The sequence below is a fragment of the Molothrus ater genome, chromosome 16 (assembly GCF_012460135.2).
Source record: "Molothrus ater isolate BHLD 08-10-18 breed brown headed cowbird chromosome 16, BPBGC_Mater_1.1, whole genome shotgun sequence".
Taxonomy (NCBI): domain Eukaryota; kingdom Metazoa; phylum Chordata; class Aves; order Passeriformes; family Icteridae; genus Molothrus; species Molothrus ater.
In genome coordinates this window covers 8,903,144-8,929,282 of record NC_050493.2, presented here as the reverse complement: position 1 = coordinate 8,929,282, position 26,139 = coordinate 8,903,144, and the positions used below count along the sequence as shown (strand labels likewise).

General features: G+C 39.9%; 1 protein-coding gene across 2 annotated transcripts; it reads right to left on the bottom strand.

The window, feature by feature from the left end:
* Positions 1–763: 763 nt before the first annotated feature.
* Positions 764–25,600, bottom strand: MARF1 (meiosis regulator and mRNA stability factor 1). 2 transcript variants are annotated; one of them, XM_036392318.2, is made up of 27 exons: positions 25,521–25,600; positions 24,156–24,360; positions 22,029–22,700; positions 20,856–21,030; positions 19,297–19,523; positions 18,379–18,496; positions 17,535–17,707; positions 16,305–16,739; positions 15,612–15,781; positions 15,350–15,511; positions 14,931–15,120; positions 14,050–14,228; positions 13,060–13,140; positions 12,159–12,395; positions 11,305–11,424; positions 10,803–10,978; positions 10,348–10,568; positions 9,555–9,697; positions 8,193–8,326; positions 7,496–7,698; positions 6,795–7,022; positions 5,368–5,598; positions 5,044–5,256; positions 4,274–4,334; positions 4,036–4,176; positions 3,356–3,526; positions 764–3,213 (listed from the first exon to the last, which is right to left on the bottom strand). In XM_036392318.2, exons 2-27 carry the CDS (start codon positions 24,300–24,302, stop codon positions 2,981–2,983), a joined length of 5,241 nt encoding a protein of 1,746 aa, XP_036248211.1. In that variant the 5' UTR covers positions 24,303–24,360; positions 25,521–25,600; the 3' UTR covers positions 764–2,980. The 2 variants fall into 2 exon arrangements, with proteins under 2 accessions (XP_036248211.1, XP_036248210.1); XM_036392317.2 differs by having other exon boundaries at positions 24,156–24,363; positions 25,521–25,594.
* Between the last annotated feature and the right edge of the window lie 539 nt (positions 25,601–26,139).

Below are 26,139 nucleotides of genomic sequence, written 5' to 3'. Positions count from 1 at the left end.
TTACTTTAAAATTGTTTAGTGAACAAGTACTCTGTAAGGTCAAGTGATTGCTTATCTGCAACAGGCCTGACATTTATTCCAGCAGACTCCCCTTAAGAGTTCTATTGAGTGAGAATATGTTACAAAACAAAAACCAAAAAAAACCCAAAAAAGAGAAAGGAACAGCTCATCTAGGTCTTTACTTTTGTCCATGAAGCTGTGAGATGACAAAACAGTTCAGTTTAGTTGAATTTTTGTTTTGTTAAGATTCTAAATTGCAAAACACTCCAGTGAAAGAAATTTGCCATATTTGTAGTTCCTGAACAATTACCATCTTCAAGCTGGAAAAAGCCATTACAACTCAAAAGTGACTCATTAACTTTATTAATGTTCACATGACCTGATTTGCAACAATTTTAACATCTCAAAGGGAGACACACTGAGGAGGAACACCTGACATCCACCTGTTGGATTTACACCCCTTTCTCCATGTTTTCCTCTTTAGCATGATAAATAGCACAGCTCCTTTTCAAAAGAAAGCCTACAGATGACCTTGCATGGAGAGCAGTAAGAGACACTGACTGCATCTGCAAACAACTCAATTGCAAAATCTGGGAAAAGCTTCAACCTCCACAATTTATGTTTCTTTAGCCCTCACTAAACACCAGCTCTGTTCTGTCTCAATAATTAAATTTACCATGACACAGCAAGTTAAGTATTCTAGAGGTTGGTTTGTTTTTTGTTTGGTTTTTTCCCCCCACATGTCTTGAGACAAGGACAAGAGTTATGCTTGCTTGAAAATTTTATTGACAACTGTTTGGTCCCAACACACAAAACAGCACTTGAGCCACAAAAGAAAGTGTCCAAACAAAGTAGACAGCTAAGAAAAGAAGTCTTTCTTCTCTCTCCCATTCCAAGGAAAAAATAGTGCATAAATTGAGGGCTTCAGTGACATTTTTTCTTTTAAACAAACATGAATCTGAAGTAGTACATTTATTTGCTAAATTAAAGAATTTCATGGTTGCAATGCTTTTAAATCTGTAAGTCACATCATTCATTTAACCCTTTGGATAAAAAAATATATTGCAATTCAATTAGCTATTTTGTTACACTATGAACACAACTTCTCAAAAGTATTATTCTATTACTTTCAAACAGCAATTTCAGCAGAATCACACATGAATCCAGATAAGATATGCTGACCTCCATATGTGGTATAACCACCACATTACTTGGATAAACACCATATTTTCCTCTGAAGCAAAAACCTGGTTTTCTTTAGTGCTCCAAATGACTTGTAGCTGCATCTCATGAAAATACCATTCCAGGCTGGTCTCTTCTCCAGTGCATGCTCTCCTGAAACACAGATCTAGACTGACCACTGTCAACCTTATCAAAGTTAAGGTGAAAGCAGATTTTCTTGCATTTAACTCACTGAAAACATTCCAAGAAAACTTACTTCTGAATTTCTTCTTCTGTAGCAGTATGTCTGTAGAGGTTTACTGTGGACTCAAAATACTGTGCCATAATGCTCAGAAAAACTTCCCAGTGTTTCTTTGCACTTACAATGGCTATAAACTCACTACTGGTAATACTTGCCTAAATATAAAAGATTTTATAACAAAATCTGACTAGTAAAATTCTGTCCATAGCCATTGTTCAGTGGCATTTCCTGCTGCTGGCTGAAAAATTAGAGCCTGTGTTCCATCTCTTACATATTACAATAGAATCCATCTAAAAAAAAATACTCAGTTGGCCAGTGGAAAACTTCTAGTATAGGTTCTTTCAATACTACAAGCATTTATTTGCTGCCTGGCAAATACAACCCATTGTAAATGCCATGGTTACCCAGAAAGGGTAGAAAGTCTCACACACTGGACAGTTCTGCTAACTAGAGTTAAGGTCATCCACTGACTCAGCCTCTCTCCCAAAGCTGGCCCTTGCAAAAGCCAACACAAGATACCACGAATTCAAAAAGCTGCCAACACTAGGAGTAAGTCTTAGAATAAAAACAGACACAGCTAAAAGACAGCACATCAAAGGAGCTTCCCATTTACTGAACATGCTTAAAAAGAGAAAACAAGGTTAAGCAGAACAACCTTAGCATTTCCACATGTAGCTAGAACTTTCCTTACAGGTGGAAATAGCATCAATGCCTTCCATCACCAGCCATTTTAATAAGACCTGCTCCATTATCTGTAATTTATGCATTAGATGCATATTTCAGAATCTTCCTAACTTCATTTCTAGACACAATGAAAATGTGTGTGTCTGTATCTTACACTCATGACATCAAGACAGAATTTATTTCCCTTAACCAAACCCATGCCAGACAAACTAAATAAGAGGGAAGGGTAAAGCATCAGTGTCCTAGAAAGCTCCTAAATGGAACTGAAAGCTACAGCAAAAACACATTTAAAACAAGTTTTACACAAGACCCACAGCCTCCTACAGACATCTTTAGCCAAGCATTTCCAATGCAGCTACAAGTCATCTGAAAGGTCAGAGAACAAGTTTCCCCTCTGGAGGACAATCAGCTCCCCTCACTCTTGTCATCCCAGGTCAGTGAGTTAAAATTTCTCAACAGGCTTTTGAAAGACAAATCATGCAATTCATTAATACTGTCTGAAACAATACCAGTAAGCAACAGCCTATAGAATACAATATGCTACATGTATGATTACATCACCAACAAGGCTTAAAGAAAATAAAATCTGTTCCGTGTTTATTGAATTAATATTTTGCTTTTACTGAACACATTTATGAAAAACTGTAAAATTTAAGAATAATTTAACAAATGCCAGATTTTTTTTCAAAATAATAGAAAAAAATCTGCTCTGCTAACAGCTGTGTTCAGTGTAAAAGGAACAAAATTTTCACAGAATACATTAAATACAAATTAATTCCTCTAGGTTTTCCATTAAAATACACATGGGCTAGCAAACAGCTTTACTTTGTGCACAGTCCATAGGTATTTGTCCTTCACACTAAAAAGAAAGAGTTAAAGCTTAGTTACAGGTGCAAGTGAGAAGTTTGCTGCCAATTTGACCTTGTTTTTGTGTTGCTTTTTGGCTGGGCTGTCCGTTGCTTCTTTGTTTACTTGGGTTTCAGAGGACTGGCAGGGAGGCACTGAAGCATTCTCTGTGGTGTCAGACACCACAGAACCAGAGATCAGCTTTTCTTGAGCAGTGGTAACAATTGTCTGTTTTTCTTCTTCTGTTAAAATCATTATCTCTAAAAGAAGCAAGACAAATCAATTTACTGATGCTCTGTTTTAAAAAAAAAAAAAAATTCTCTGCTATTAGGCAATAAAATACTCAAAGAGAATTCATCAGCCTGATTTGAAGCAACAAAGGGAAGCTTCAAATCAGCTTACCTGGGAGAGGTGCAGGGCGCTCCTCAAACTGAATGAGGTCTGCAGACTCAAGAACCACGGGGTCAGGTCTCAGCTGGGGAGATGGCAGGCAGGAAGGGACTGGCTCACACAGGAGATCAACAGGAGATGTGTTTGTGAGGCAAAGAAGTTCCTGCTCTGTTTGATTAGAAACTACAAAAATAAGGGAACATCTTTCAGAGCATCTGTAAGCTGTGAAGGTGTCACTACTGTCACAGGCAAAGTCTCCAGATGCAAACCTGAGAATTTCAGAACTATGCTAACACCAACCTAATTTAATTAATTCTAATTAATCTCAGATTCATTTGCTGCATCAAGAGCATCTAAGTGAATTCTCATCAGAATATATGAAACACTCCTAGCAGAAGCTGCTGCTGACCCCCCATCCCTCATTAGCTTCATGTCCATAGACTTAAATTTCCACCAAATCCCTGGGAAGCACTACCCAGAAGCTCTCTCCCTACACACACACACATTTATAGACCAGCAGCTCAAACACAAGCCTAACCACAAACTCAGAGAATTTCAACAAGCTTTCAAGCCAAAAATGCATATTTACACGAGTTCACATTTACTAACTCACCTTCCCACAAGCTGCTTCAATTATTCTGCTTATTTCCCCTAAAACAATAAACTCCTTATATAAACCAACTTTGCATTACCATTGCTAGGCCCTCCTAGATTTAGTTCCATTGAGGAAGTGGATCCTTGGGTCTCCATAATATGTCCATTATTGTCAGCAAGTTGATTTCCATGATCATCTGCATGATCAGCAGGGGGAAAACTAGGTGAGCTAAAACGAGCTACAAAAAGGCAAGTTCATTTGGTTAGTTAACTCAAGCTGCCTCTTAAAACACATAAAGGAAGATTAAGATACTACTCAAAATTGAAATGGCTTACTTTTCATATCATTCTTCAGGACTACAATTCTCTTATGGCCATGTCCTTTAATCCAGACCACCTATTAAGAAGGAAGCAGAGTTGAACATCAGCCCATGCTAAGCTCAAAGCATTTGCTCACTGCCTTTCATCCAGCTTTGTACTGACATGATTTCCAACAGTAACCTAAAGCACATTGCTGATTGGTACTACCCTACTCAAGTAAAGGCTCAAAGCAAGTGATACCAAAAGCAAACTATAGTGCCAGAAAGTACAGTAAATAAACGTGAATGAAACTGAATGTTTAAACTCCTTTTTATCACTTTTCAGAAAGATTGGCTTACTTAAAGGAAATACTCAAACCACAAACTGTCACAGAATTATCCCAGAGCACTTAGGATATGTGGATGATAAGAACATGGCACTTGTGACAAGGTCCCAGAATTCACTACCAAACCCAATAATGCACTCTGATCAAAATGAAGGTTCAGTACTGTACAACCATTCACTCACACAGGCAGAAAATCAATTCTCTTACTCAGAGATGCCAGGGATGTTTACAGCCTTACTAGGAACAGTTCTTAAGCAAAATTTCCCCAAAACATGTGTGCTGGTTGATTTTCTTTTCCTGATTTCTCAGAAGTGTATTAAAAGTACAACTGGTATAAGCTTCTCTGAAGAAGGCAATTATTCCAGTAAGTCACTCCAACCAACAGAAACTGTGGTTGTGTAACTACTTTTAATCCATACAGAAATCTCAATGTAATTGTGCAAAACCAAGTTCTTCACACCTGTGGAATTGCTCCCAAGAGCTCTTCTAAATTATTGCATCCATATGCTTTAGGCTGCAGCACTTCTCCTGTGTATTTGCTGTATGCTACTGGGAACTCATGAAGAAAAATTTGCTGATAATGGTAGGTGTGAAGTAAGGACCTCACATTCTTTGCAAAAACATACAGGTTTGTAAGCTTGACATATTCTTCTGCTGCACCATTGGTAAAAACCTAGCAGAAAAAAGAAAAAAAAAAAAAGGAGAAAGAATTAGAGCACACACTTCCAGAGCCTCTAGGCACAATGGCTTTTCAAACATACCAGAAAGGCAAGAGCTTACACACCTCAACCAAGTAAGGCAGACTCTTCAGGAGTTCAGTTAAGGTCATAAATCCATATTCACATGGATTAAGTGAAGTATTGTGGACTGTTTCATAATGTTGCTTAAGCTGCTCAACAGAGAGCAAGGATGTTCCATCCGAGGACATCAGCAAGACCAGCAGCTGGGCAGTCAGAGTCCGCAGAGATTTTCTATTTATCAGCTGAATTTGCTTGCCAGATTCTGTGTCAACCACCTGGAAGAATTCATTGGGAAAGAAGTTAGGGACACGGAAGAGACCGAATTAAAAATGAGATGTATAGCTGGGGTTTATTTGAGCATAGCTGTATCTGATATTCCCCTAGCAAAAGACACACAAAATCAAGCACCCTATTCCATGCAAATATTTATTTTAAATACACACAACCTGTACAGCTGTGCAGCTGTTTCTGCCCACTGGCAGGTATGACTTTACTCTTTGTTACAAGCCAGCTGGTCCTGCCTGAGCTCCAGCCTAACACCAGCTGCTAAGTCAACAAAACTGGAGCAACTAAAGCAATGTGCCCACATCCATGTAACTGCAGCCTCTCTTTTCCACTGGCACAGACGACCACCTATGTATTTATGTTCAGAGTCAAAGTCTCAAAGCACAGCTAAAAAAGAAAAAAGTAAAGGAATTGAAAGCAATTAGAAGACTGAAAACTACTACAGTTATCAGAAAACCTTTTCACAGGTAGAAATCAGGTGGGGGGAAAAAACAATTTGTACTGTTAAAATAAGTACTAGAATAGAATCTTTCACTTATCATTTGTTAAATAAACATGAGTATTCCCAGAGAATGCTGCAAGGTTACAAAGGAGCAAAGAGAACATCATAAGAATATAGAAACTACATTTAAAACCCTCTTGTAATTTCCCCTTACTGACTTAATGCTGTGCTCCAGAAACATTTCATTACAGGTACTGAGCCATGTCCTGTGAGACAGAGAACTCCTTAACACAACTGTGGTATTTGTAGGGGTCCCCAGGATGAGGTGAGAGATGAGTGAATCTGACTCCATGTTCTTAGAAGGCTAATTTATTATTTTATGATATATATTTAAGAATACTATACTAAAACTATACTAGAAAATACAGAAAGGATACAGACAGAAGGCTTAACGAGAATGATAATGAAAAGCTTGTGACTGACTCCTCAGAGTCTGACACAGCTGATGGTGATTGGTCATTAAGTAAAAACAATTCACATGAAACCAATCAAACAATAACCAGTTGGTAAACAATCTCCAGACCCCATTCCAAAGCAGCAAATGAGATAATATTGTTTTTTCTCTGAGGCTTCTCATCTTCCCAGGAGAAGAAATCCTGGCGAAGGGATTTCTCAGAAAATACGACAGTGACAACACAACCCCCCCCAGGTTCCAGAGGGACAGCAGCCAGGGCCAGGGGGTACCTTCACAACGTGGCAGAGTTTCTGCATGAGGGCTGGCACGGAGCTGACGTCGAAGTCGTGCAGGCGCAGGGCGTAGCCGAAGGTGCGGCTGTACTCGGGCAGCAGCTCTGCCAGCAGCAGGGAATTGTCCTTCTGTGCCCGCAGCAGCTTCACCAGCTGGGCAGCCACTGCCTTCACCTGCTCCACCTCTGTCAGCGCCAGGATCTTCTCCTCCCCACACTCCAGCACCTACAGAACACAAGAGACACTTTGTTCATCCACACTGCATCAATCACCTCAGCAATGTGCAAGCTGCAGTTCAAACTCAGGGCCTGCAGGATTTGCTGTGCATCAGGACTCAGCCACCTCAAAAGCTGTTTGTACAGCAAGCAAAACTGTTTATTGTCCGAAATATAACAAAACAAGCAGCAAAATTGTTTACTTTTTTGAAGCAAATTTAACACAATTATAATAAAACTTAGCTCCAATTTTGAGACACCGAATTTTGTTTGAATTTGTTAACAAACAGCCTCCTGAATGTGTGCAAAACCACAGAGCATTTTACCAAAATAGCATTAAGATTTTCTTAAATACAGCTGTCTAAACATTACAGGTGCAGAGTTTATAACTCAACTAAAGTTTATGAGAAATATAATCCCTGCTGAAACAGTTCTATACATTCCAGAAAAATGCTTTAGTCCATGTTATGATTTGGAACTTACAAGTAAGACATCTGGTATGGCTTCAAAGAGTTCAAGTAGTTTTGTAAACCCATAGTAAGCGAGCTTGCACTGGCGCCCAAAGTGGTGGTGGTAACATGGAATAAATTTATTGAAGGGCATTCGGAAATGGGGCTGGTGCCGCAGCAGATCCACCACCTCCTTGGAAAACTGCTTGGTTCTTTCAATTTCCTCCTGAGTACGCTCTAAAATTAAAAAATAAAGTGAGAGCTACATCCCAACATGCTTATGAAATGCAGCAGAATACAATAAACAAACAATGGCTGGTTTTCAGCATGGTCATGTATTATACCAAGTCACTCTTCTTCTACCACTGAGACCTTTACTAGGCTTACATATTTAAAAGTCCAAAATAGTCAGGTTATCAGGTCTTTAGAAGGTTTTGAAATGGCCAAATATGTTGGTGCTTCTTCCTGTATGAAAACAATCCACTGTCTAATCATTCCACAGAAAGCACAATTACATGCAGAAGTAGTAACATTATTTTATGTTTTCTGCTGCCTGTTTTCCTGCTCTATTTTAAGTGTTCGGAGAATGACATTCTTGATTTGCTAGAACTTTGCAACTTAGTTATAAAGGTAGAAACACAATTATAAAAAAATCCAAGTCACTCCTACACGTTTGAGTTACTAAAGCTTGTATCTATTTAGAAACAGCACAGAAACTTTCATGGACATACCTCTTTTAGGAATACAAATCACCATTTCATTGTCTTGCTGTGACAAACAGATGGTTGTATCTGGAATTTCTGATATAATATCAGCTAGTTCACACACTCCATACTCAGTAACATCCCAATCCTTAGAGAAACACCTGAAAGTTTCAAAATATTGTGTGCAATATAAGTATTAATGCATGCTGTGGAGGCAAAAAATACATTTTTTGGTGAGCTGAGAAAGTAAGCCTCAAATCCTAAAAAACATAAGGACAATTTCCATATTGGCAATACCATCCTGGGAAACAAAGGGATACTAGAAATCCATTCTAGCCTGAGAAGTAAGATTCACGGTCATGTGAACAATCAGTGTAACAAAGAGCTGTACATTTCAACCAGTGGTTTTAAGTGCTTTAGGAAACGTGTAATTGTGCTGTGCATACAGCTCCAGCTGGCTACACTTCGACAGAGTATTCTCTATGTTTGCTTAATAGTTACGGCCATAAAACATATCTCTTTTAAACAAGAATAGGTCTCAAGAGAAGGCAGAGACCATCTCCTGGAAAACATCATATTAAGCTTCCCAGTATTGTAATTGTGTATTTAAATATGTGTTTTACTCTTCCCACTTTTCCAACTAAAACCTCTCAGGAGCCAGAACACTTCACATACATTCTTATTCAACAAGTGGCCAGTGCTGACTCTACATTAAGTAGATTTATAAAAAACCAATAATGTATTTTTGCCAAGAGTGGAAATGGCAAAATTTCCATGGCGCATGATTTACAGCACACATGTGAAGGTAGATTCACAGGTAGCTCCAGGATGCCATGGTTTGTTTAAAGCACATAACTATTAAGTTCTATCTTCCTATTAAAGAAAACATCAATCTTGGTTGTTTAAAAAACCCAAATAAAACCCTACTTTTTAGGATGCTATCACAGAGGGCTCCAGACAGGTATCACTCCTAATTTTTGCCACTGCTAGATCCAGTTAAAGCAGTAAAAGTAAGTCCAGGCAGTTAATCTATTCATTCTGTATTTCCTTCTGAAGAAAGCCTAAGCTAAGTTTTCCCTTTACTGTCCATGTTAATGTGCCATGACCTACTTGCTTAAATCCAATGGCTTCAAAGAAAACGAATGAAATACAATAACACCATTTCCAACCCCAATGAAGTAAAATGAACCTAAAGTACTAAGGCAAGGAATAAAATATGGCAGAGAGCTTTTAATTTTTGTTTTCATTGGAAGTGTGAGCTTCCATATTGCAATGAAAAGGCAATGTTATTGCCACAGTTTTGAGATTTTACAGGCTGACTCCTCTTGCACTAGGTATTAAATCACCATTAACAGACAGGCCCTGCACAGTTTCATTAGGGTAACTTACCAGTGATAAGCCTGCAAGAATTCCCTCACAATAACTTGCTTGCTGGCCTGGGACTTGAGCAGCTTCAGTAAATCTTGAGTGAAGCGCTTCACCTGAGCTCTGTGTGTCAGCGTTAGCAAGCGTTTGGAACCCATGCCCAGAATCTGAAAGAAAACCAGATTTGGTCACTCACATCCAGCACCCTCAGCATTTAAAAGCCAGCATTAGTATAGGTAGGATAGAAAAAGAATGTAATAAAGACAGCATCTGGAATGGAGCCTCATGAGGCCACTCACTTTCTGTAATAAGAACTATGCCCTGGAGAAATGCAAGACTTCATCCATGAGTGCTACTGCAACTTCTGCACATTTGTATTGGTTATTTAAAAATCTACAACCAACTGCTGCTCAAAGTTGTAAGTGAATGTGACCACAGGAGTTTTGTAATAAGGTTACATGACTTATTTCTCACAGAAATCCCTTCAAGCCACAGGCAACACAGCCCAACTCATGAGCACTCAGCATTTGCAAATGTTCTTATGCTGCACACAGCACAATTAAAAACTTTTACCCAAGCACCAGCCATAGGCTAAAAGCAGCTTCAAACTTTATTCCGGAGGTTTCCCCAGAAGTTGTTTTGCAAGAGTGAGCACAGAAACAGCATCACAAGAAAGAACACACCCAAAGTTGAGTCAACCAGCTCTTTCAAGGGGCACTAGGTATTGCCCAGCACCTATTCTACAACAGCAGCCAGGAACTGAGATGGCTGCAGCCACAATTCCCCAGGCCAGAGTGGCCAGCAGCACATCACGCACCTGCAGCACATGAGGCACTGCTTCCAGCAGCTCCATTAATTTGGAATAGCCATAGTCAGACACTCTGCATTGCTTGGCAAAGTGGTGATGGTAGGTTGGGATGAATTTGCTGACAGGGATGACACAGGATGGTTGGCTTTTGAGCAGATCTATCACTTCTCGACTGAACTGAATGAGCTGGGGATTACCTACAGGGCTCTTGGAACGCAGGAGCCAAGGATCTACAAACAAAAAAGTCATGTTATGGTACCTTCCACAAGTACTCTTCCACTAAACACTTTACTTATGGATTGAAGCTACAGCATAGGAGAACAGTATGGATATTCAAGCTGAAAGTTTCTCCTCATAAAAAGTTTAAACAATTATACATGTTATTTATTAGCAGAACTTATTAGCCTAATTTTTTAGCATTAAAAAAATTAGTTAAGGGAAAAGTTTTAAGCAGGAATATTTACCTGCAGTAGGAGGTGGTGGTTTGTTATGTATCCATTTGATAACTTTAATGCCATTTTGGGCAGTGGCAATGTTAACTCCAGGAACACAGGTAATCAGATGTTCTAAGGGAACACCACCTTGGCCTTCTGGCACCATTTCAAGATCATTGAACTCTGACATGTAACAATCAGGAAAACTATGGAGGCAAAAAAAGCTTCCATTATACACTAAAATAGCACTATAATAACTGTCCTAAAACCAGTATTTTGAGACATTTCATGAGTAATATTTCAATACCTTACTGATGCATTACAGAAATCTTCATAAAATATGTATTTTAAATAACTGTGCTGTTTTTGCTAAACAAGATTTTTAAAAGTGATCACTTCACAGTGTATTCATTTGCTCTAAAGGATACCATTTTATGTAAGAACTGAGTTTATATACAACAGGTAATTCCCAAAAAGTTTTAAATCTTCAACCTATCAGACCTTACTAAAAAGAGAAATTAAAATACTTTACCTTAATAAAGGCACAGTACCCTCATGTGTCTGTAGAAGACTGTGAACTTGGGGAGCAAATGTCTTCAGAGACAAAACCACGAAAGGAATTCTATAAGAATCTGGATCAAACTCATGTTCACTGCAAAAATAAGAGATTCAGGTTTTTATGCTTTAACCTAATATCTGTGCTCACGTAGATATTAAGCATTATACTATATGCCCATAATATACTGCTACTAGTGACAATAGCACTTGTAATACAGTACAACTTTCATAATTTTCCCCCAAAAAGAATACAGCTACAGCAAATTTCCAGAAGTAACATTTAGAAGATCATATTTTTATTACCTAATAAACTTTTAAAATTATATTTTAGCAGCACATACCAGGCAGTTAACAATAATCACCTAATAACTGCTCTACTAGCACAACCTGGCAGCTGTTGAATTAAACAAAAAACTTAATACATGGCTTCAAGAAACCTGCAACTCCCTATGAATCACTGACTAAATATAGCTGGAGGACAAAATCAGCAACAATTACATAATGAAATTCAGGTAATAGAAGTCTCTAGTATGTATAACCTTCCTACAAAACCAGAGGAATGCAGGGAACCTTCCAGCTGCCATTAAAGAAGTGTTCAATCCTGGCAGCTGTGCTAGAACACAATCATCTTACCTGGACACACCAACCCATGAGAACTGTCTAGAAAATCCCCTGGCCCATCTCACTACTTTCTGCCTTATACTTCTAAGCATTTGAGGAGTGATTAGAGCACATTATGAGAACACACACCTCGACTTTAATATGCTGGCTCACTATAAATACTGTTCAAATATTTAAAATATTTATAATATTTTATACACAGCTTACATAAAGTCTTTATTCAGGCAATGCTGCTTACAAACAGGCTCGTGATATTCCAACTCCTCAAATATTATTGGGCTACAGTTGGCTGAGGAGCCATCGTGTGACTGGGAGGATCCCAGGGGGCTCTGCCTGGCCTGGCTGCTGGGCAGGAGGCACACGAGCCGGCCACTGCCCTGGTCACGGATGGCCACGGTGTCCGTCAGTCTGTACAGGTCCGACACAATCAGCTTACGGCCAAACCTGACAGGGAGGCATTGAAATAAAGGCATTTATAAAGGCAGCTAAGGCAGTGCTGTCATCTGCCTCTTAATAAACAGGAATATGCTAGAAACTATTAAATGCAGAATGTTAAGGTAAATAACCTATTCAATCAATGCAGAAGAATTGAGTAAAATACTGAAAGTAAACACCCCTAAAAAAGGCCAGTTTTGTAGGGGGATAGAATATAAGAAAATAAAGACAGTGTAGAAAGTGATCTCACCCCTAAGGAGTGGCAGCTGGGCCAATTATCAGAGATTAGGAGCAGGCCTGACTTTAACAGGCCACAGGTGTAGGCAATGAGAAGAAGATGCTATAAAAGAGTGGGGTGGCTGGGTGAGAAGGGAACTGGAGTCAGTGGCTGCTTTGGGAAGAAAAAAGAGTCAGTGCTCTGAGGAGCTGCCCATGAGCAACACCAAGAAGGTTTGGAACTTTTGTGATAAGGAGCCAACAGTATGGAACCCCTGCAATAAGAAGGCAATACAGTTTTGCCATAATTGCCTCTGGGTACAAAGTATGCTGCAGCAACTAAGAACAAAAATCCATAATTCTCCACTCTGCTAATCAAAGTCACTGCAAACAATCATACATGATCAGATTCTTTTTTTTTTTAGAAGCACTGAAGAGGAAACCACCAGGAACTTACTTTTTTTCATAGATTTCTATGAATTTGAACACAGGCAAGCAACAAGCAGGTGCATCCTGCAGAATGGACATTGCTTCTGAGCTGTAAGAGAAGTTTTGCAGCATTAGCATGAAATTAATCTGCTGTTATTAGACTTAGCTTAAATTAGCAAGATATTCACAGAAACAGTTCATGAACTATACATAAAACAGGACAAAGTGTGTTCCCTTCCATTCCAGCAGTACAAAAGTTGTCATTTTAGATCAGGGAGCACAAGTAGTAACATTTCTAGTAATTCATCAGGTCATGTCTCTGAAGGAGTTGCAGCTTTCATAGGTGGTGCCAAAATCTGAGCATCTATAGAATGCAACAAAGCTGCAGCATTAGCAGTTAACAGCCTGGTTATTACATTACAAATTTTGAACAGGCAAGAATTAAATAAAGCTGCAAATTATACAATGACAAGTACTACATAATTGTAGAATAGTTTCATTCTGTGAATAAATGATGACAACTTCTTTCCCAATGCTTTCTTTCAGTAAGATAAAAATAAATACTTGTATTCTCACTAGCATCAGCACTCTTAAGTTGTATCATGTTCCAGGTAGCAAATGAAATGCTGTTGGCGTTTCCAACTGTGTACCCACCCTCAAAAACTAAATTCATGCACACTTTCTTGGAAGAAAGAAGAAATAAAGATGCCCAGTGTAATCTTAACTCAGCTGCACAAATTAAGTTAAAGGTATCAGTATTATGCAAGAATAGCAGCACATCTATTAAACCCTCTTAAACAGAGATCTAGAGTATTCAGATGGAGCTTAAAATATAAACACTGCAGAAATGTTTAAATGTTTAAACTAAAAACCAGCCTAGTTGTATTCAACACATTCATCAGGTCACACAACAGATTTTGCTTTACTTTCCTATTATCCCTTTAAGCAGTATTTTAAATCCTCTCTCAGCTAGTAATACATGCTAGGACAATTAGGAAGATGCCAAAGTGCTTATTACCTAAGCAGAGAGAGTGATTTACTAGCAGCTCCCGTTGCTAATGAGACCTGGATCCTCTTACTGCCAATTTTGTATCTGTGCAGATTGTTGACAGCACTGATGGCTTCTTGCAGATTCTCCATCTGAACCATAGCCTTCAGCTGGTAGTCTGTGTGGGGACTGAGCTCCACACTTTTTACCTGAGAGGAAGAAAACACCTCATACATTTACAGCAAAACATCAACCCAAGGCAAGTCACCACCAGAGCAGAGTCTTGCTATGGCCAAGAGCCAAGAAGAAAATGGAAGGGAGTGTGATGAACCACAGCCATCAGGGCAATGCAAACAAGAGCCAGGCACAGTGATCCTGGACTAAGACAAGCCCATGGTATTTCATTAACACAAGAATCATCTTTCAATGTAAAGATTATGCCAGAAAAATGTCATCCACAGATCAGACAGAAATAGGACCACTGACCTCACCTTCCGTAATTGCTTTTTACCAATTCACACTTCCCCTGCTTTTGATCGTTTCTGACTCAAAACAGTTTTTACTGTGATTTTTAAGCTGACATTAGGAATTTCTCTCTACAGCTTAAAGGTTTAACAGGATAACCTTTAAGTCTCATCCCAACATACTAATGAGCCACTTAGTAAGACTTTTATATAACAAACTTCAGAATACCAGATCTATGAAGACCACACACAAATTAAAATCCTAGTACAAGTGGTTATCTAGTCTTATTAATGAAAAAAAAACCCACAATCCATCCTTTTAACAAGATTTAAAAGTCCTGCTCCAAAACCTTTCTCTTTCTGCTCACCTGAACCTAAAACCACACCCCTAAATACATATACAGGAACTATATAAAAACAGATTTAATAAAGAATTTGAGCCTTTACCTTTCCATGTCTTGAGAAGATTTCTTGTAAATTTTGCTGCAACTCTTTTCTGGACAATCTGTAATCTATGTTGCTGATCTGAATGTCTGCACCATTTGCAAAGGGATCAGGGCAGTCTGTACCACTGGTATGATTCACTACATTGAATGTGAGTGGAGATGATCTATTTGAAAGGTTGGGAGACATACTCCTGGGTAAAATAAAAATATTTATGAGCTGAAGGAACTGCACAATTCTGATATATACATCTCAAAATCAGGTAATAGGCACAAGTGCCTGTATTTATGCACTTGACCTAAGAGGGATTTTCCCAGTACACATGTGCAGGAAAAACAAATTCCAGCACAAGCAAATGAGCTGTAAATAATCAATGTATATACTGATGACATCTCACTTCCCCTCCCAAGACAGACACTTACCGAGATGACCAGCAACTCTGAGACATGAGTAAAGGACTGAGCTGTCTTGAAGCCGTCAACTTACTGAAAGCAGAGGGATAGCTGACCTGAAATACAGTTTCATCTTTGTCTTTTTTATCTACAGGGGAATTGGTAATGCTCCTGGAAGCAGAGGTCTCTTTTCTATTTACAAATATAAGAAAAAGAAGAAAACATCAAGTTGCAGATTTATATTAAAAAAATACGTTACTAATGTCTACATCTTTTTTATTCTTAAACATACTTCTGACTATTTTTGGAGGATGATTCTCCTGCTCCCATTTTTTTGGTTGCCAGAGACACGGAAATTGCTGCATTGGAGTTACTCTGAGGAGAAGGAATTTGTTCTCTTAAACGTTCTTGCTGGTTTTCAGTATTTCTACTGACGTTCTTTGATTCGAGGCGGCACAGCTCCTATGTGAAACACATAAAAAAGGTCAGCATCAAAGCACCACTCATCCCTTGCCAGAGGCCTTCTTTCTGATGGAAGGCTAGATAGCTGACCATTTTTTCTTTCTTTTCATTGGTATGTCATAACAAGGAATTTTTGATTTTCTGTGGCAGAAGACAGTAAAGTGCTAATTAGTTGAAATGTTTTGCTACACTGTAGGTCTAACCCTACCTCTCCTTAAAATAAGCAAAATGGATCACTTTAGATGTTACCCATCACTAGTGCAAATGTCAAAAGTGGCTAGAATTTGAGAGCAAGTACCAGCAGCATTTCCAAACTGACAAAAACGTGGCAGGGAGGGGGGACAACAACCACCCTCACATTAACTGCCTGTTTCCCAAGCAGATGAACACAGCTCTCATTCAGGAATGTCACCACACATTACAGTTGTTCATTTATTAGGACTGACAAGTTCAAGCAGTAACAGAAACAATCCTCTGAACGCAAGGAAAAGCAAGAATAGGGAACAAGGCAGAACAACAATACCTGTAAACTTTTGACATTTGTGGGTTTGATGACAGATCCATGAACCTGGAATCCCCTCCCAGCAGAGCCTTTGGTACCAGCAGACTGATCATTTGAATCTTTGTTGAGGAGGCACAATTTCGTGCTCTTGTTAACTTTTTTGGGAGACTTGACCTTGTCAGTTCCCACAAAGCTGGAGCTTTTTGTTTCATTGAGTTCTTTGTTTTTGGGAGTGAAAGACACTACAATCCTGTTTCCAAAAACATCCTCATTTTCCATTCGCTTCCGCGCCCGTTCCGCGCTCTCCTGGTTCAGGAAGCGGAGAATTGCGCTGCTCCCAGAGATGCTCAGCACCTTCCCCCCACAGTTGTCTGACAGACGCCGCAGGCGATTGCTGACACTTTTGCTGTCTCTGTTTGTTGGCAGATTATAGACATATAACAGTGTATGACAGGCCTGTCAAAAGGGAGGAAGGTTGAAATTTCATGATGCCAGAACACCCTCTGGTTCAAAAGCAATAGTTCTAACACTGGCTCTGGTGACTGTGCCCTCCCTCCCACCACCCCCGTCCCATCACCAAGTCATTCCTTTTGCAGCACTCAATTTGTTTGAAAAACTCTCATACCAAAGTAGATCCTCAAACTTCCATCTCCAATATAATTTAAAGTCAGAATAGACTACAGAGTCCCTGATCAATTCTCCAGATGAAAAGGTACCATTGTTAACTATCCAATAACCTATATATTCTGTACACGCATGTGAAAGCATAGGTCAGGAAGTTATTTCAAGAAAAAAAAAAGTCATGAGTGCTGTACAAAGACACCACAACATATCCAGAGGGAATCACCAAGGAAGGCAAAAATCCAAGAACAGGCACAATCACTCAAAACTTAAGAATGCATCACTAAGATGTCTTAATGCACAACTAAGTTCTTACCCAAACTTTCTGCAAGGTAAAGAAAAGCAAGTAAGATACATTATCTGATAAAACAGTTATTAGTAAGAATGTGCCTTTACTATTTCACTTTATAGTTAGCTACTTTAACATTTAGTATTTCACTCTTCCTGCCTGAAAGCAGAAAGCAAACATTCACATGGTAGCAACTGACATACAGACAGTGGCCAAATCCACAGGAGACATTCCCCATCATAATTAACACACGTAATTTCAGCCTGCTCTCCTCCTAAATTACAAAAAACTGCAATTTGACACTTGAAAACATCTGCTGCATCAAGAATTAAAATCTTTACCGGCATTTTCAGTGGTAACCTTGGTGGCAAGTCTGAAATAAATTCTTCAAAACAAATGAGTTCATGGGCATGATGTAAGAGTGCTTCTGAAGCTTGGTTTTTATGTACCAAAATGATTCGGAAACCATGGCGATGTCTCAGGTCACTCAGCTCCAAAGCAAAGTTCACATCCGCTGGAGGGAGGGAAAATGAAACAGGCAAGGAAACACTTGAAAAATCTAAAACATATGATTGAAGGAAAAAACCATAAATCTCACTCAACAGGTTCTATTTCTCATTGGAAATTTCCAATGAAAAAGCACCAACAGCTACAAGGCTTCTCAGCCATTATTTAAATCAGCAGTTCACATTCAGTCTCAAGACAAGAGCTTCCTTTGAACAGCAGCTTGTAGCAATTCATCAGCAGGGCACTGGACTGGTACTGGGTATTTCTATAGCAAACATTTGTTTAGCTTCAACAGCTGAACAGATCGCAGATTTAACTGATATATAATATAGAATATGCTGCTATGAGAATTAAAAACATACATTTTGCTCAGACCATATATACAACTCCATGAGTTTTAATTTATGAGCTTCCTGCTGAAGCTAACTTTAGACAGTAGTCACACACATACCTACTGACACTCAAAAAGGCAGCAAATCATAGCAGTGACTGAACTGAGCCAAGTTCTCATCTTACTGTCCCTGCTTTTCTTTTGCTGCCACTGACATTAGGAATTCTTCAACAGTTCAGTTAAAGCTGAAACACCACCCTTGGAAATCAAAATAGTGCCATATGTAAAAATACTATGGAAGAGAGGACCTGAAGCCAGCGCTGTAGCTGAGTACCACAAACACTTACTTGACACAAGAACCACAGTGGCAGGTGCAGTGTGTGTATCAGCAAATCTCCTCAGACTCTGTCTGAGTTTGTCATCAGCAGCATTCTTGGCCGTAGCATTGATGTGTGCAACAGTCACCTGTGGAAATACATAAATACACTCTGCAGAAAAGCTTCAATGTGAACTGTGCTTACTTCAATGGAATTAAAAAAAATTAAAATACAAGCTCTTGCATGCACTGTTCATTTAGGTAAATTAATGCACACATGCACAGAATAGAATACATAGGGATGTGAGCACTAAACTTCAACCCTTGTTCAGCAATGTCTTTGGGGTGACTTCTGCTGTTCTGCATTAAGGACTCATACACCTCAAAAACATTCCAAAAAACTGTCAACCTGTTAACATATCTGCAATTTAGAGGGTGAAATTTCTGACATAGAAATCAGCACAAAAAGTTATTAAAAAATACCAAGAAACAGAAGGTATCAATGGAAAATATATGTAGTGTTAAAGGTACTCCAAACAATAGCACTGATCTACAGGTACCCTTACCAATCAGCACAGTATTCACCAACAAAGTAAAAAAAGTTAATTTCAAAGAATCATAGTTCTTTTAGGTTAATCATTTGATCACAGATTTGAAGGATAAGAAAAACTCCACACCACCACATTTTACTGGATAAGATAAACACACTCTAGTGAAAACTAGAACTAAAGCTAAACCAGTTACCCACAGATAACAGACTGCAGATTCACTTTTAAAAACTATCACAGCAGCAAAAATAAAAGAAATGAGTATTAGAGACCCCACCCATAAACTGAAGATACACTAAACCCACAGGAGCAAATAAAGCTTTAATGAATGTGAATCAATCTTGGCACATTCAAAGTACACAAACTCTCAAGCAAGAACACCAACACTGCTGGTTGGATACCTGGCAGTTGTTTAGTTCCTCAATAACTTCTTTATTTTCTTTACTGATGTCACACACACAGATGAATTCTGCCTCTCTGTGACCTTTAAAAAACTTCTCCCGAATCCTCTGCACAACTGCCACAGCTGAACGGCCACTGGGAACTGAGCAGTTCTCAATATCCCAGAAGACTCCAATGGGGGGCAAATTTTCCAGAACTTGGCCTGTTACTGCAACTTCTGGGGACCCTGTGTAGGCATAAGAACACAGCTCATTTTTATCTCCAAATACTGAAAACATTAAACTTAGCATAGTATGATCTTTGCACATGGGAAGTTTTATGAACAACATTCCCAGGAATGCAAATTCAGTTTAACTTTCTTAAGGAATCCAACAAACAATCGGTCTTAAACAAAAATTTAGTCACTGTCAGATTAGGATAAAGATGCAAGACAACTCTGACTTTACTTTTAAGCTCTAAAACAATCAAGTAATGTATTTTAAAAAAATACCAAATGCCAGAAAAAAGTCTGAAGTTGTGTAACACTTGGTGCTGTATGAGTAACAGAAGCAAAACATGGAAGCTGTTCAAATTTACATTGTGGATTAGATAAGAAATCTAAACAAAACTGGATGAGATGATCAGTACCATGATGGTGATTAGAGAAAATCAAGGCAACATTGAAATAATGAAGTATCCTACAGCTCAGGAGAGTGAGCTATAGAATTTTTGCTACTGCAGGCTAAACTGGTGTTTCAGCACTCTGAAAATATATTTAAATTTGAGCTAACATTATATAACCATTCCATCCCCACAAAACAACTTGATAAGAAACATGAGAAACAACACAGAATCCTCATAGTTCAAAAACAAGCTACAAATTAATGTTAGCTGAGAATTTAAAACAAGGCACACCTGACAATCATATTTGTTTGTGAGTATGTTAGTTGGTTACCCAAAAGATTCACTGCAATGGCATTTGGTAAAAGACACTTGATTGATGTATCTCACCTTAAAATGGATGCAGTTTTAAAGTAACAGTAAAACTCTCAATTTCTTAATATTCTGTGACTTTAAAGTTTATAACTCTTATACTAGATACAATTTTATAGTTGAAGCAGTATTAACATTGCAGAAAGACCAAGCAATTATTTCATACAGTATTTTTCACTTGAGAATTTTAAACGTTACACCTTTATTGCATATGGAGTGACAACAGACACTAGACTATGAAAATGCTTTACAAATATGGCTGAAGATCATTTCTTTACACATCACCAGAACAAAATAACTTCCAAGTCAGCAGAATTTCTTTTTCTAGTTCTTAAAACAGTAGAAACAATAATAGTAAAATTAAAACTCTCTATGAGCAATACAGTAAATTGGCTAAATAGTCAAAACATGTAAAACCAAGTAATGAATTTTCAAAAGAGAGACAAGGTATTTTTTTACTGTTTAGTCTTCTATGACTTTATAGAAGTTTCCAGATAATAGTGCAATTTAAGAGCACTCTTGCTGTGTAACAGCATCTAAAAGGAGAACATCCACTAAATGGAAGTTTCAAACAAATGTGGTTTACCATATTTCTGTGGTGATTTGCCAAGGCTGCTTGCCAGTATCAAACTCTTCTCATTTCCTGCTCCTTTGGTTCCACAGCCATTACAGATTGGGATAGGAACAGGTGCAGTCTGTGCACTTGGAGGAGGAATATTTGGCCAGATTTTAGCAGCATCAGCTAGGCTGTTCCTGGTTGGCTGTTGGGACAATTTTCAGAATACATGTTTATTTAGTATACAATGTTTACACATGCTATTCCATGCTACAAACACTTGGTTTCCTTTCTGCAACAAATGCCAGTTCAGATTTCCTTTGCAATGCTAATTAACAACAGTATGATGGCATGAAGGAAGCTTCTATCCCAGCATATTCATCTTTAGATTTCCAAATGCAAGGAAAGATTTTACTAAACTCAACATATCAAGACATGCCACCTTTAAGTACTACTAATATGTATCCTTAAAAAAAAAAAACCAAAACAAAAATCAAAGACCTAGTATACAAAACCTGCACATGGAGAGTAGAAAGTGTGATAATCCCATGTGAGAATGCTGAATTGACCATTTAGTTCATTAAAATGAACTAAATATAACTCACTTTTATATTGGAAACTTAAACTTAGAAGTTTAATTAACAGATATTGCAAAGTTGAGTATATTATTTCACTAGAAATGCCTAGTAATATTCAAGCACACTTCTAACAAGGTCTGAATTTTACTAAATTGGTACTGAAGTATAAATTACAAATTTGGGAAGACTGAACTAAGATCTATCACACCAAACCAAGACTAGAATATCCTTGAGGCATAAGATGTATTGCCTGACTTACAAATGGCTCTTTATTGATCAGGTGCCCAAGGGTACATCTTAACTGCTGTTAGCCTTTTCCCAGAGTCCCTACCATGGAACAGTTTAATTGGAGCTGTAAAGAAGAGATGACTGGATTTGAAAGAAGTTAAAACTCCACTCAAGTACATTACAAGAACATTGTCACAGCTCTTTTGTCTTCCCATTGCACTGAATGTTACCTCAGGAAAGAGCTCAGCTCCAAAAAGGCTGTCTGCACATTTGGACCGTGCATCACCAACCAGGGGGATGCAAGCCGCACCCACAGCAGCCGGTGTTTTGCTCAAGCTACAATTTGGACACGAACCACGCAGCAGAGTAAGGAAGGAGAAAGGTGTGGTGTACAAACCTTGCTCAAGCAGTCAGTGCAGTAGTGAGAGCCCTTCAGACACACGGGGGGCACCACGTTTAGGTGCAGAGGGTTGGCGCACACGCGTGGCGGCAGCTCCGGCTGTGACCCGTGCTCGTCCAAGTGCCCCGCAGCCCCCGCGGTGAACTCGGGACAGGGGAAATAGCCAGAGGAGGATGGGCAGCTCGGCAGGGCTGGGAACTGATGCAGCTTGTGCACGTTACCGTGACACGGCTGGAAATGGAGTTTTCCACAACAGGCCAGATGCTGACAGGAAGATACACTGTTTTCTACACACATACCAGAGAACTCACTGGAAATTCCTGCCAAATTGCTTCTAGCTGGAGGGTTCTTCAGTGAAGATGCAGACTGATAAGCAAATCCCGACCCTACTTGACAAGTTATCGTCCCAGTGCTTTTTGAGTCTAATATTGTGCCAGGGTGAATCAGGTTCCCACCTCCACCACCACCACAATGCATTTGTGGAGTGCAAGAAGAGTCAGAGCCATGAGCACAGCAGCTTACTTTGGGGCCAGGAGAAAGCTGTAGTTGCTGTTGCTGAAGAGGATGAACATCGGGAAGCGGCACTGCTGGAAACAATTTAGAGCCGGCATGAGGAGATGGAGCATCCTTCAATTCTACAGCAGCTTTCTTGTTCTCCATGTAATCTTTCTGGAAAATGAAAGCTCAATTACATTCAGGTACATGAATAAAACGATTTTATAGGGTAAGAAGCAGGTATTTTTAGACTATTATGATTTTAGATTTAAAGTGCTATCTTTATGACTACTATTACCTTACTGACTGAACATGTAAAATATTAAAGAGAACCATGCCAGTTACATGTGCCAGCCCTAGGTATACTGGTATCAGCGGACTTTGGAAACAACAAACCTAGAGAGCTACAAACCAAACAGCAAGGAGTCCACAAAACAGAATCAGAAAAGCAGAAAACTGTTAGGTTAAAGCTGAGAGAACAGCTTCACAACTTGCAGATCCATAAGTCATTGTATTTTAGCTTGAACAAAGATGTAAAAGTTTTATTAAAATTGTGAAAGTAATGTATTAAAAGAATACAACTTAAAAAAAATAGAAATTACATCAAGAAGGTAATAGAGCAGAGGAAGGCTAAAGTTTCACAATAAGTAAGTGGTTTTTGTCTACTCTGATTTAAGACATCAAGATGCACAGACAAAAAGAGAGTTTTTTAAAATGCCAGCAGTGAAAACCAAGCAAGGTTAAAAGAAGCACAGAATAGTCAAGGTCAGCAGAGGTAACCTGGACAGAACATTGCTACAAAACTTCTGAACAACTTTTATTTTTCAAATTGAATTTAATGCATTTCCTTCTATACAGAATGAACAATTAATTACTCATTCCTCTGTACTCGATGCTACATCTCATGAAGATAAACTCGGCCAAAAATCTGTCTGGAACTGATTTATATCCTAAATTCCAGATTTTATGGCAGCTTCCTTCTAACCCTCAACACATGAAAACAGCAACATGCTCATCCATTTCTCTTATGTCTTTACTTCAATGAAATGTATGTGAAGAGTGTTCCTTAACAGTTGGAGCTCAAGTACCTAATTGTGTTGTACTACTCCTTCTAATCCACAGCCCTTTGCATCTTAAATGCATAGAATTATGTACATTAAAGGAATATTTAAAGAAATGGAAACAAGGGAAAAGTAAGACCTTGTGAAGAACAGTATCCACAATTGCTGTAGCTACTACATAATAACTCAGAGAGCTAAATTTGCTTCCAAACTAAACAGATGAATTGGAAGCATGACCTCCACACTCCACTTCAGCAATAACTTGGCAGAGCTCCCCAGAAGCTCCTCACACACCTTCTGGGCAGCCAGCTGCATGATCCCCAACAGCTGTGGAGAGGAAAGCCTGACAAGCAAAGCAGTTTGCTCCTTCTCACCACCACTGCTGTGAGAGCTGCGAACACAACCCAAGGCCCCAAACCCCCAGGCAGGTTTTGTACTCACCTTGGCAGCTGCTGCCTCCTCCTCCTCCTTCCCTCCCCACCCCCTCAGTCAGTAACACCCCTGGAGTCAGCCCCCAGCCCCTCTGCACTGGCAGCCCCAGCACCCCCTCAGGGCAGGCAGAAATTACCGTTTTTGCACTACAAGGCAAAGCCTTCTCAGCAGCAGAAAAGCAATCAGAAAGCTTCCAGAGCCATGGCTTAGCATCATTCTCTTGTCTCTGAAGCCATCCCAAGGATCTATTGCAGAGGTTCTCCGTCCTGTTTCCTTCCATCATACAGCCAAACAAAAAGGTTCAACATCCTTTCATCCCCCCTTCCTTTCATTCTTCCCACCTGCTAAGAGGAAAAAAACAAAAAGCATGCTTTAAATAACCTTTAAAGCAAGATAGAGAAAAATCAGGGTGGTCTTGAGAATTCCACTACTGCTCTGTCAGTGAAATTGCATTAATTGTGTTAAACTTAATTATGCCTATGGCCATGGCCTTAACTCCTTTTTAATATAGAAATGCTCCTCGTGACCCACAGCACAGAAGAACCAGTCTGAGAAACACCTTGAAGTCTATGGTATTAGCAGGAGTCACACAGGTGCTGACACAAAACAGTACCCCCAAACTTTCAGTGCACTCTCCTAGAAAGCAGATCCAGGGGGCAAGAACAGCTCAACTGTAAATACACAACAGGTGCAACTGAACTTGGCTGTGACAAGTGAACTGTATATTCACTGTTTTTCCACTGGTTAACAAAACCTATACACAACTGCCCGGTATTAAGCACACGGTATTTAGCATTTAAACAGAGCTTCAAATTATTAAAATAACGTACAAGTACTTCTGCTAATCCTCAAGCTGCCCCACTGCACATCAATTTAGCTTTACAGAACCAGAAAGCAATCTAAAGCTGAGTACCAGAAAAACAATGGTTAGCAATGAAGCATTTTACCCTCCAACTCCGTGCTGCATTCATTAGAGTACACTCCAGGTTCTTTTGTATTTAATGTTAAACACAATAACCACAGAACACATTACATGGCACTACATTTACCTCTGCATTGTTTTCAACCTCGAAAGAAGTTTTACTTTTTCCTTTAAGCAGAAATATTTATTCACCCGAATTCTAGCTATCCAAAATTTATGCTGCCCACAATACCAAGTTCATCAAGTTTTACAACTCCAAAGTACGTTACTTTCGCATGTGTTTGATAGCAGCGGTTTATTCGGAATTGAAACGATAACTGTAAACAGTAAGGGTGACATTACCTACACACGCCCGCACTTTGCCCTCCCTGTCCCGAGGCTCCCGGGGCGCTTCCAGCCCGACCCTTCCCTCCCCAGGCCGCCCCCCGGCCCCGGAGCGGTGCGGGGCTCCGGCCGTCCCGGGCCGAGACGGCCGCAGCTCCGGCCGCGGGACGGGCCGTGCCGCGCGGGGCCGGCCCTTGGCTGCCGCAGCAGCCCCGCGCTGCCGGGGGCCCGGCCGTGCCCCCCGGGCCGCCTCACCTGCGCCGGCCACGCCGCCCCGCGCCCGCCGCCGCCGCGGCCCCTCCGGCCCTTTGTTGTCCTCCCTCCTCCCGCTCCGCTCCTTCTGCCGTCAGGCACCGCCGCGCGCCGCAAAGCAGCGCGCTGCCGCAAAGCCGGCCGTCGTAACGCCCCGCGCCCGCCTCCTTTAAAGCAGCGGCCGTGAGGCGGGTCCGGAGCGCTGCGAGGGAGTGAAACGTGCATAAAGTCGGGTAAAGTACACAAACCGGGGTACAACACACGGAGACTCGGATAAAACACAGACAAATCGGGGTAACACACACACGCACACGCACACACATACACACACACATACACATACACACACATAAAACACGCAGGAACCCAGGTAAAACACGCACAAAGCCGGGTTAAACGTGCACAAACCCAGAAAGAACACACACAGACCCGGGTAAAACATGCACAAACCCGGGTAGGACACGCACAAACCCGGGTAAAACATACACGAAGCTGGGTAAAACACAGACTCGAGTAAAACACACAGAAAACCGAGTTAAACGCACACAAACTCGGGTAGGACACGCACAGTCTCCCCCGTGAGCCACGCTGGAGCCGTGAGGTGAACGTGTGAAGGTCTGAG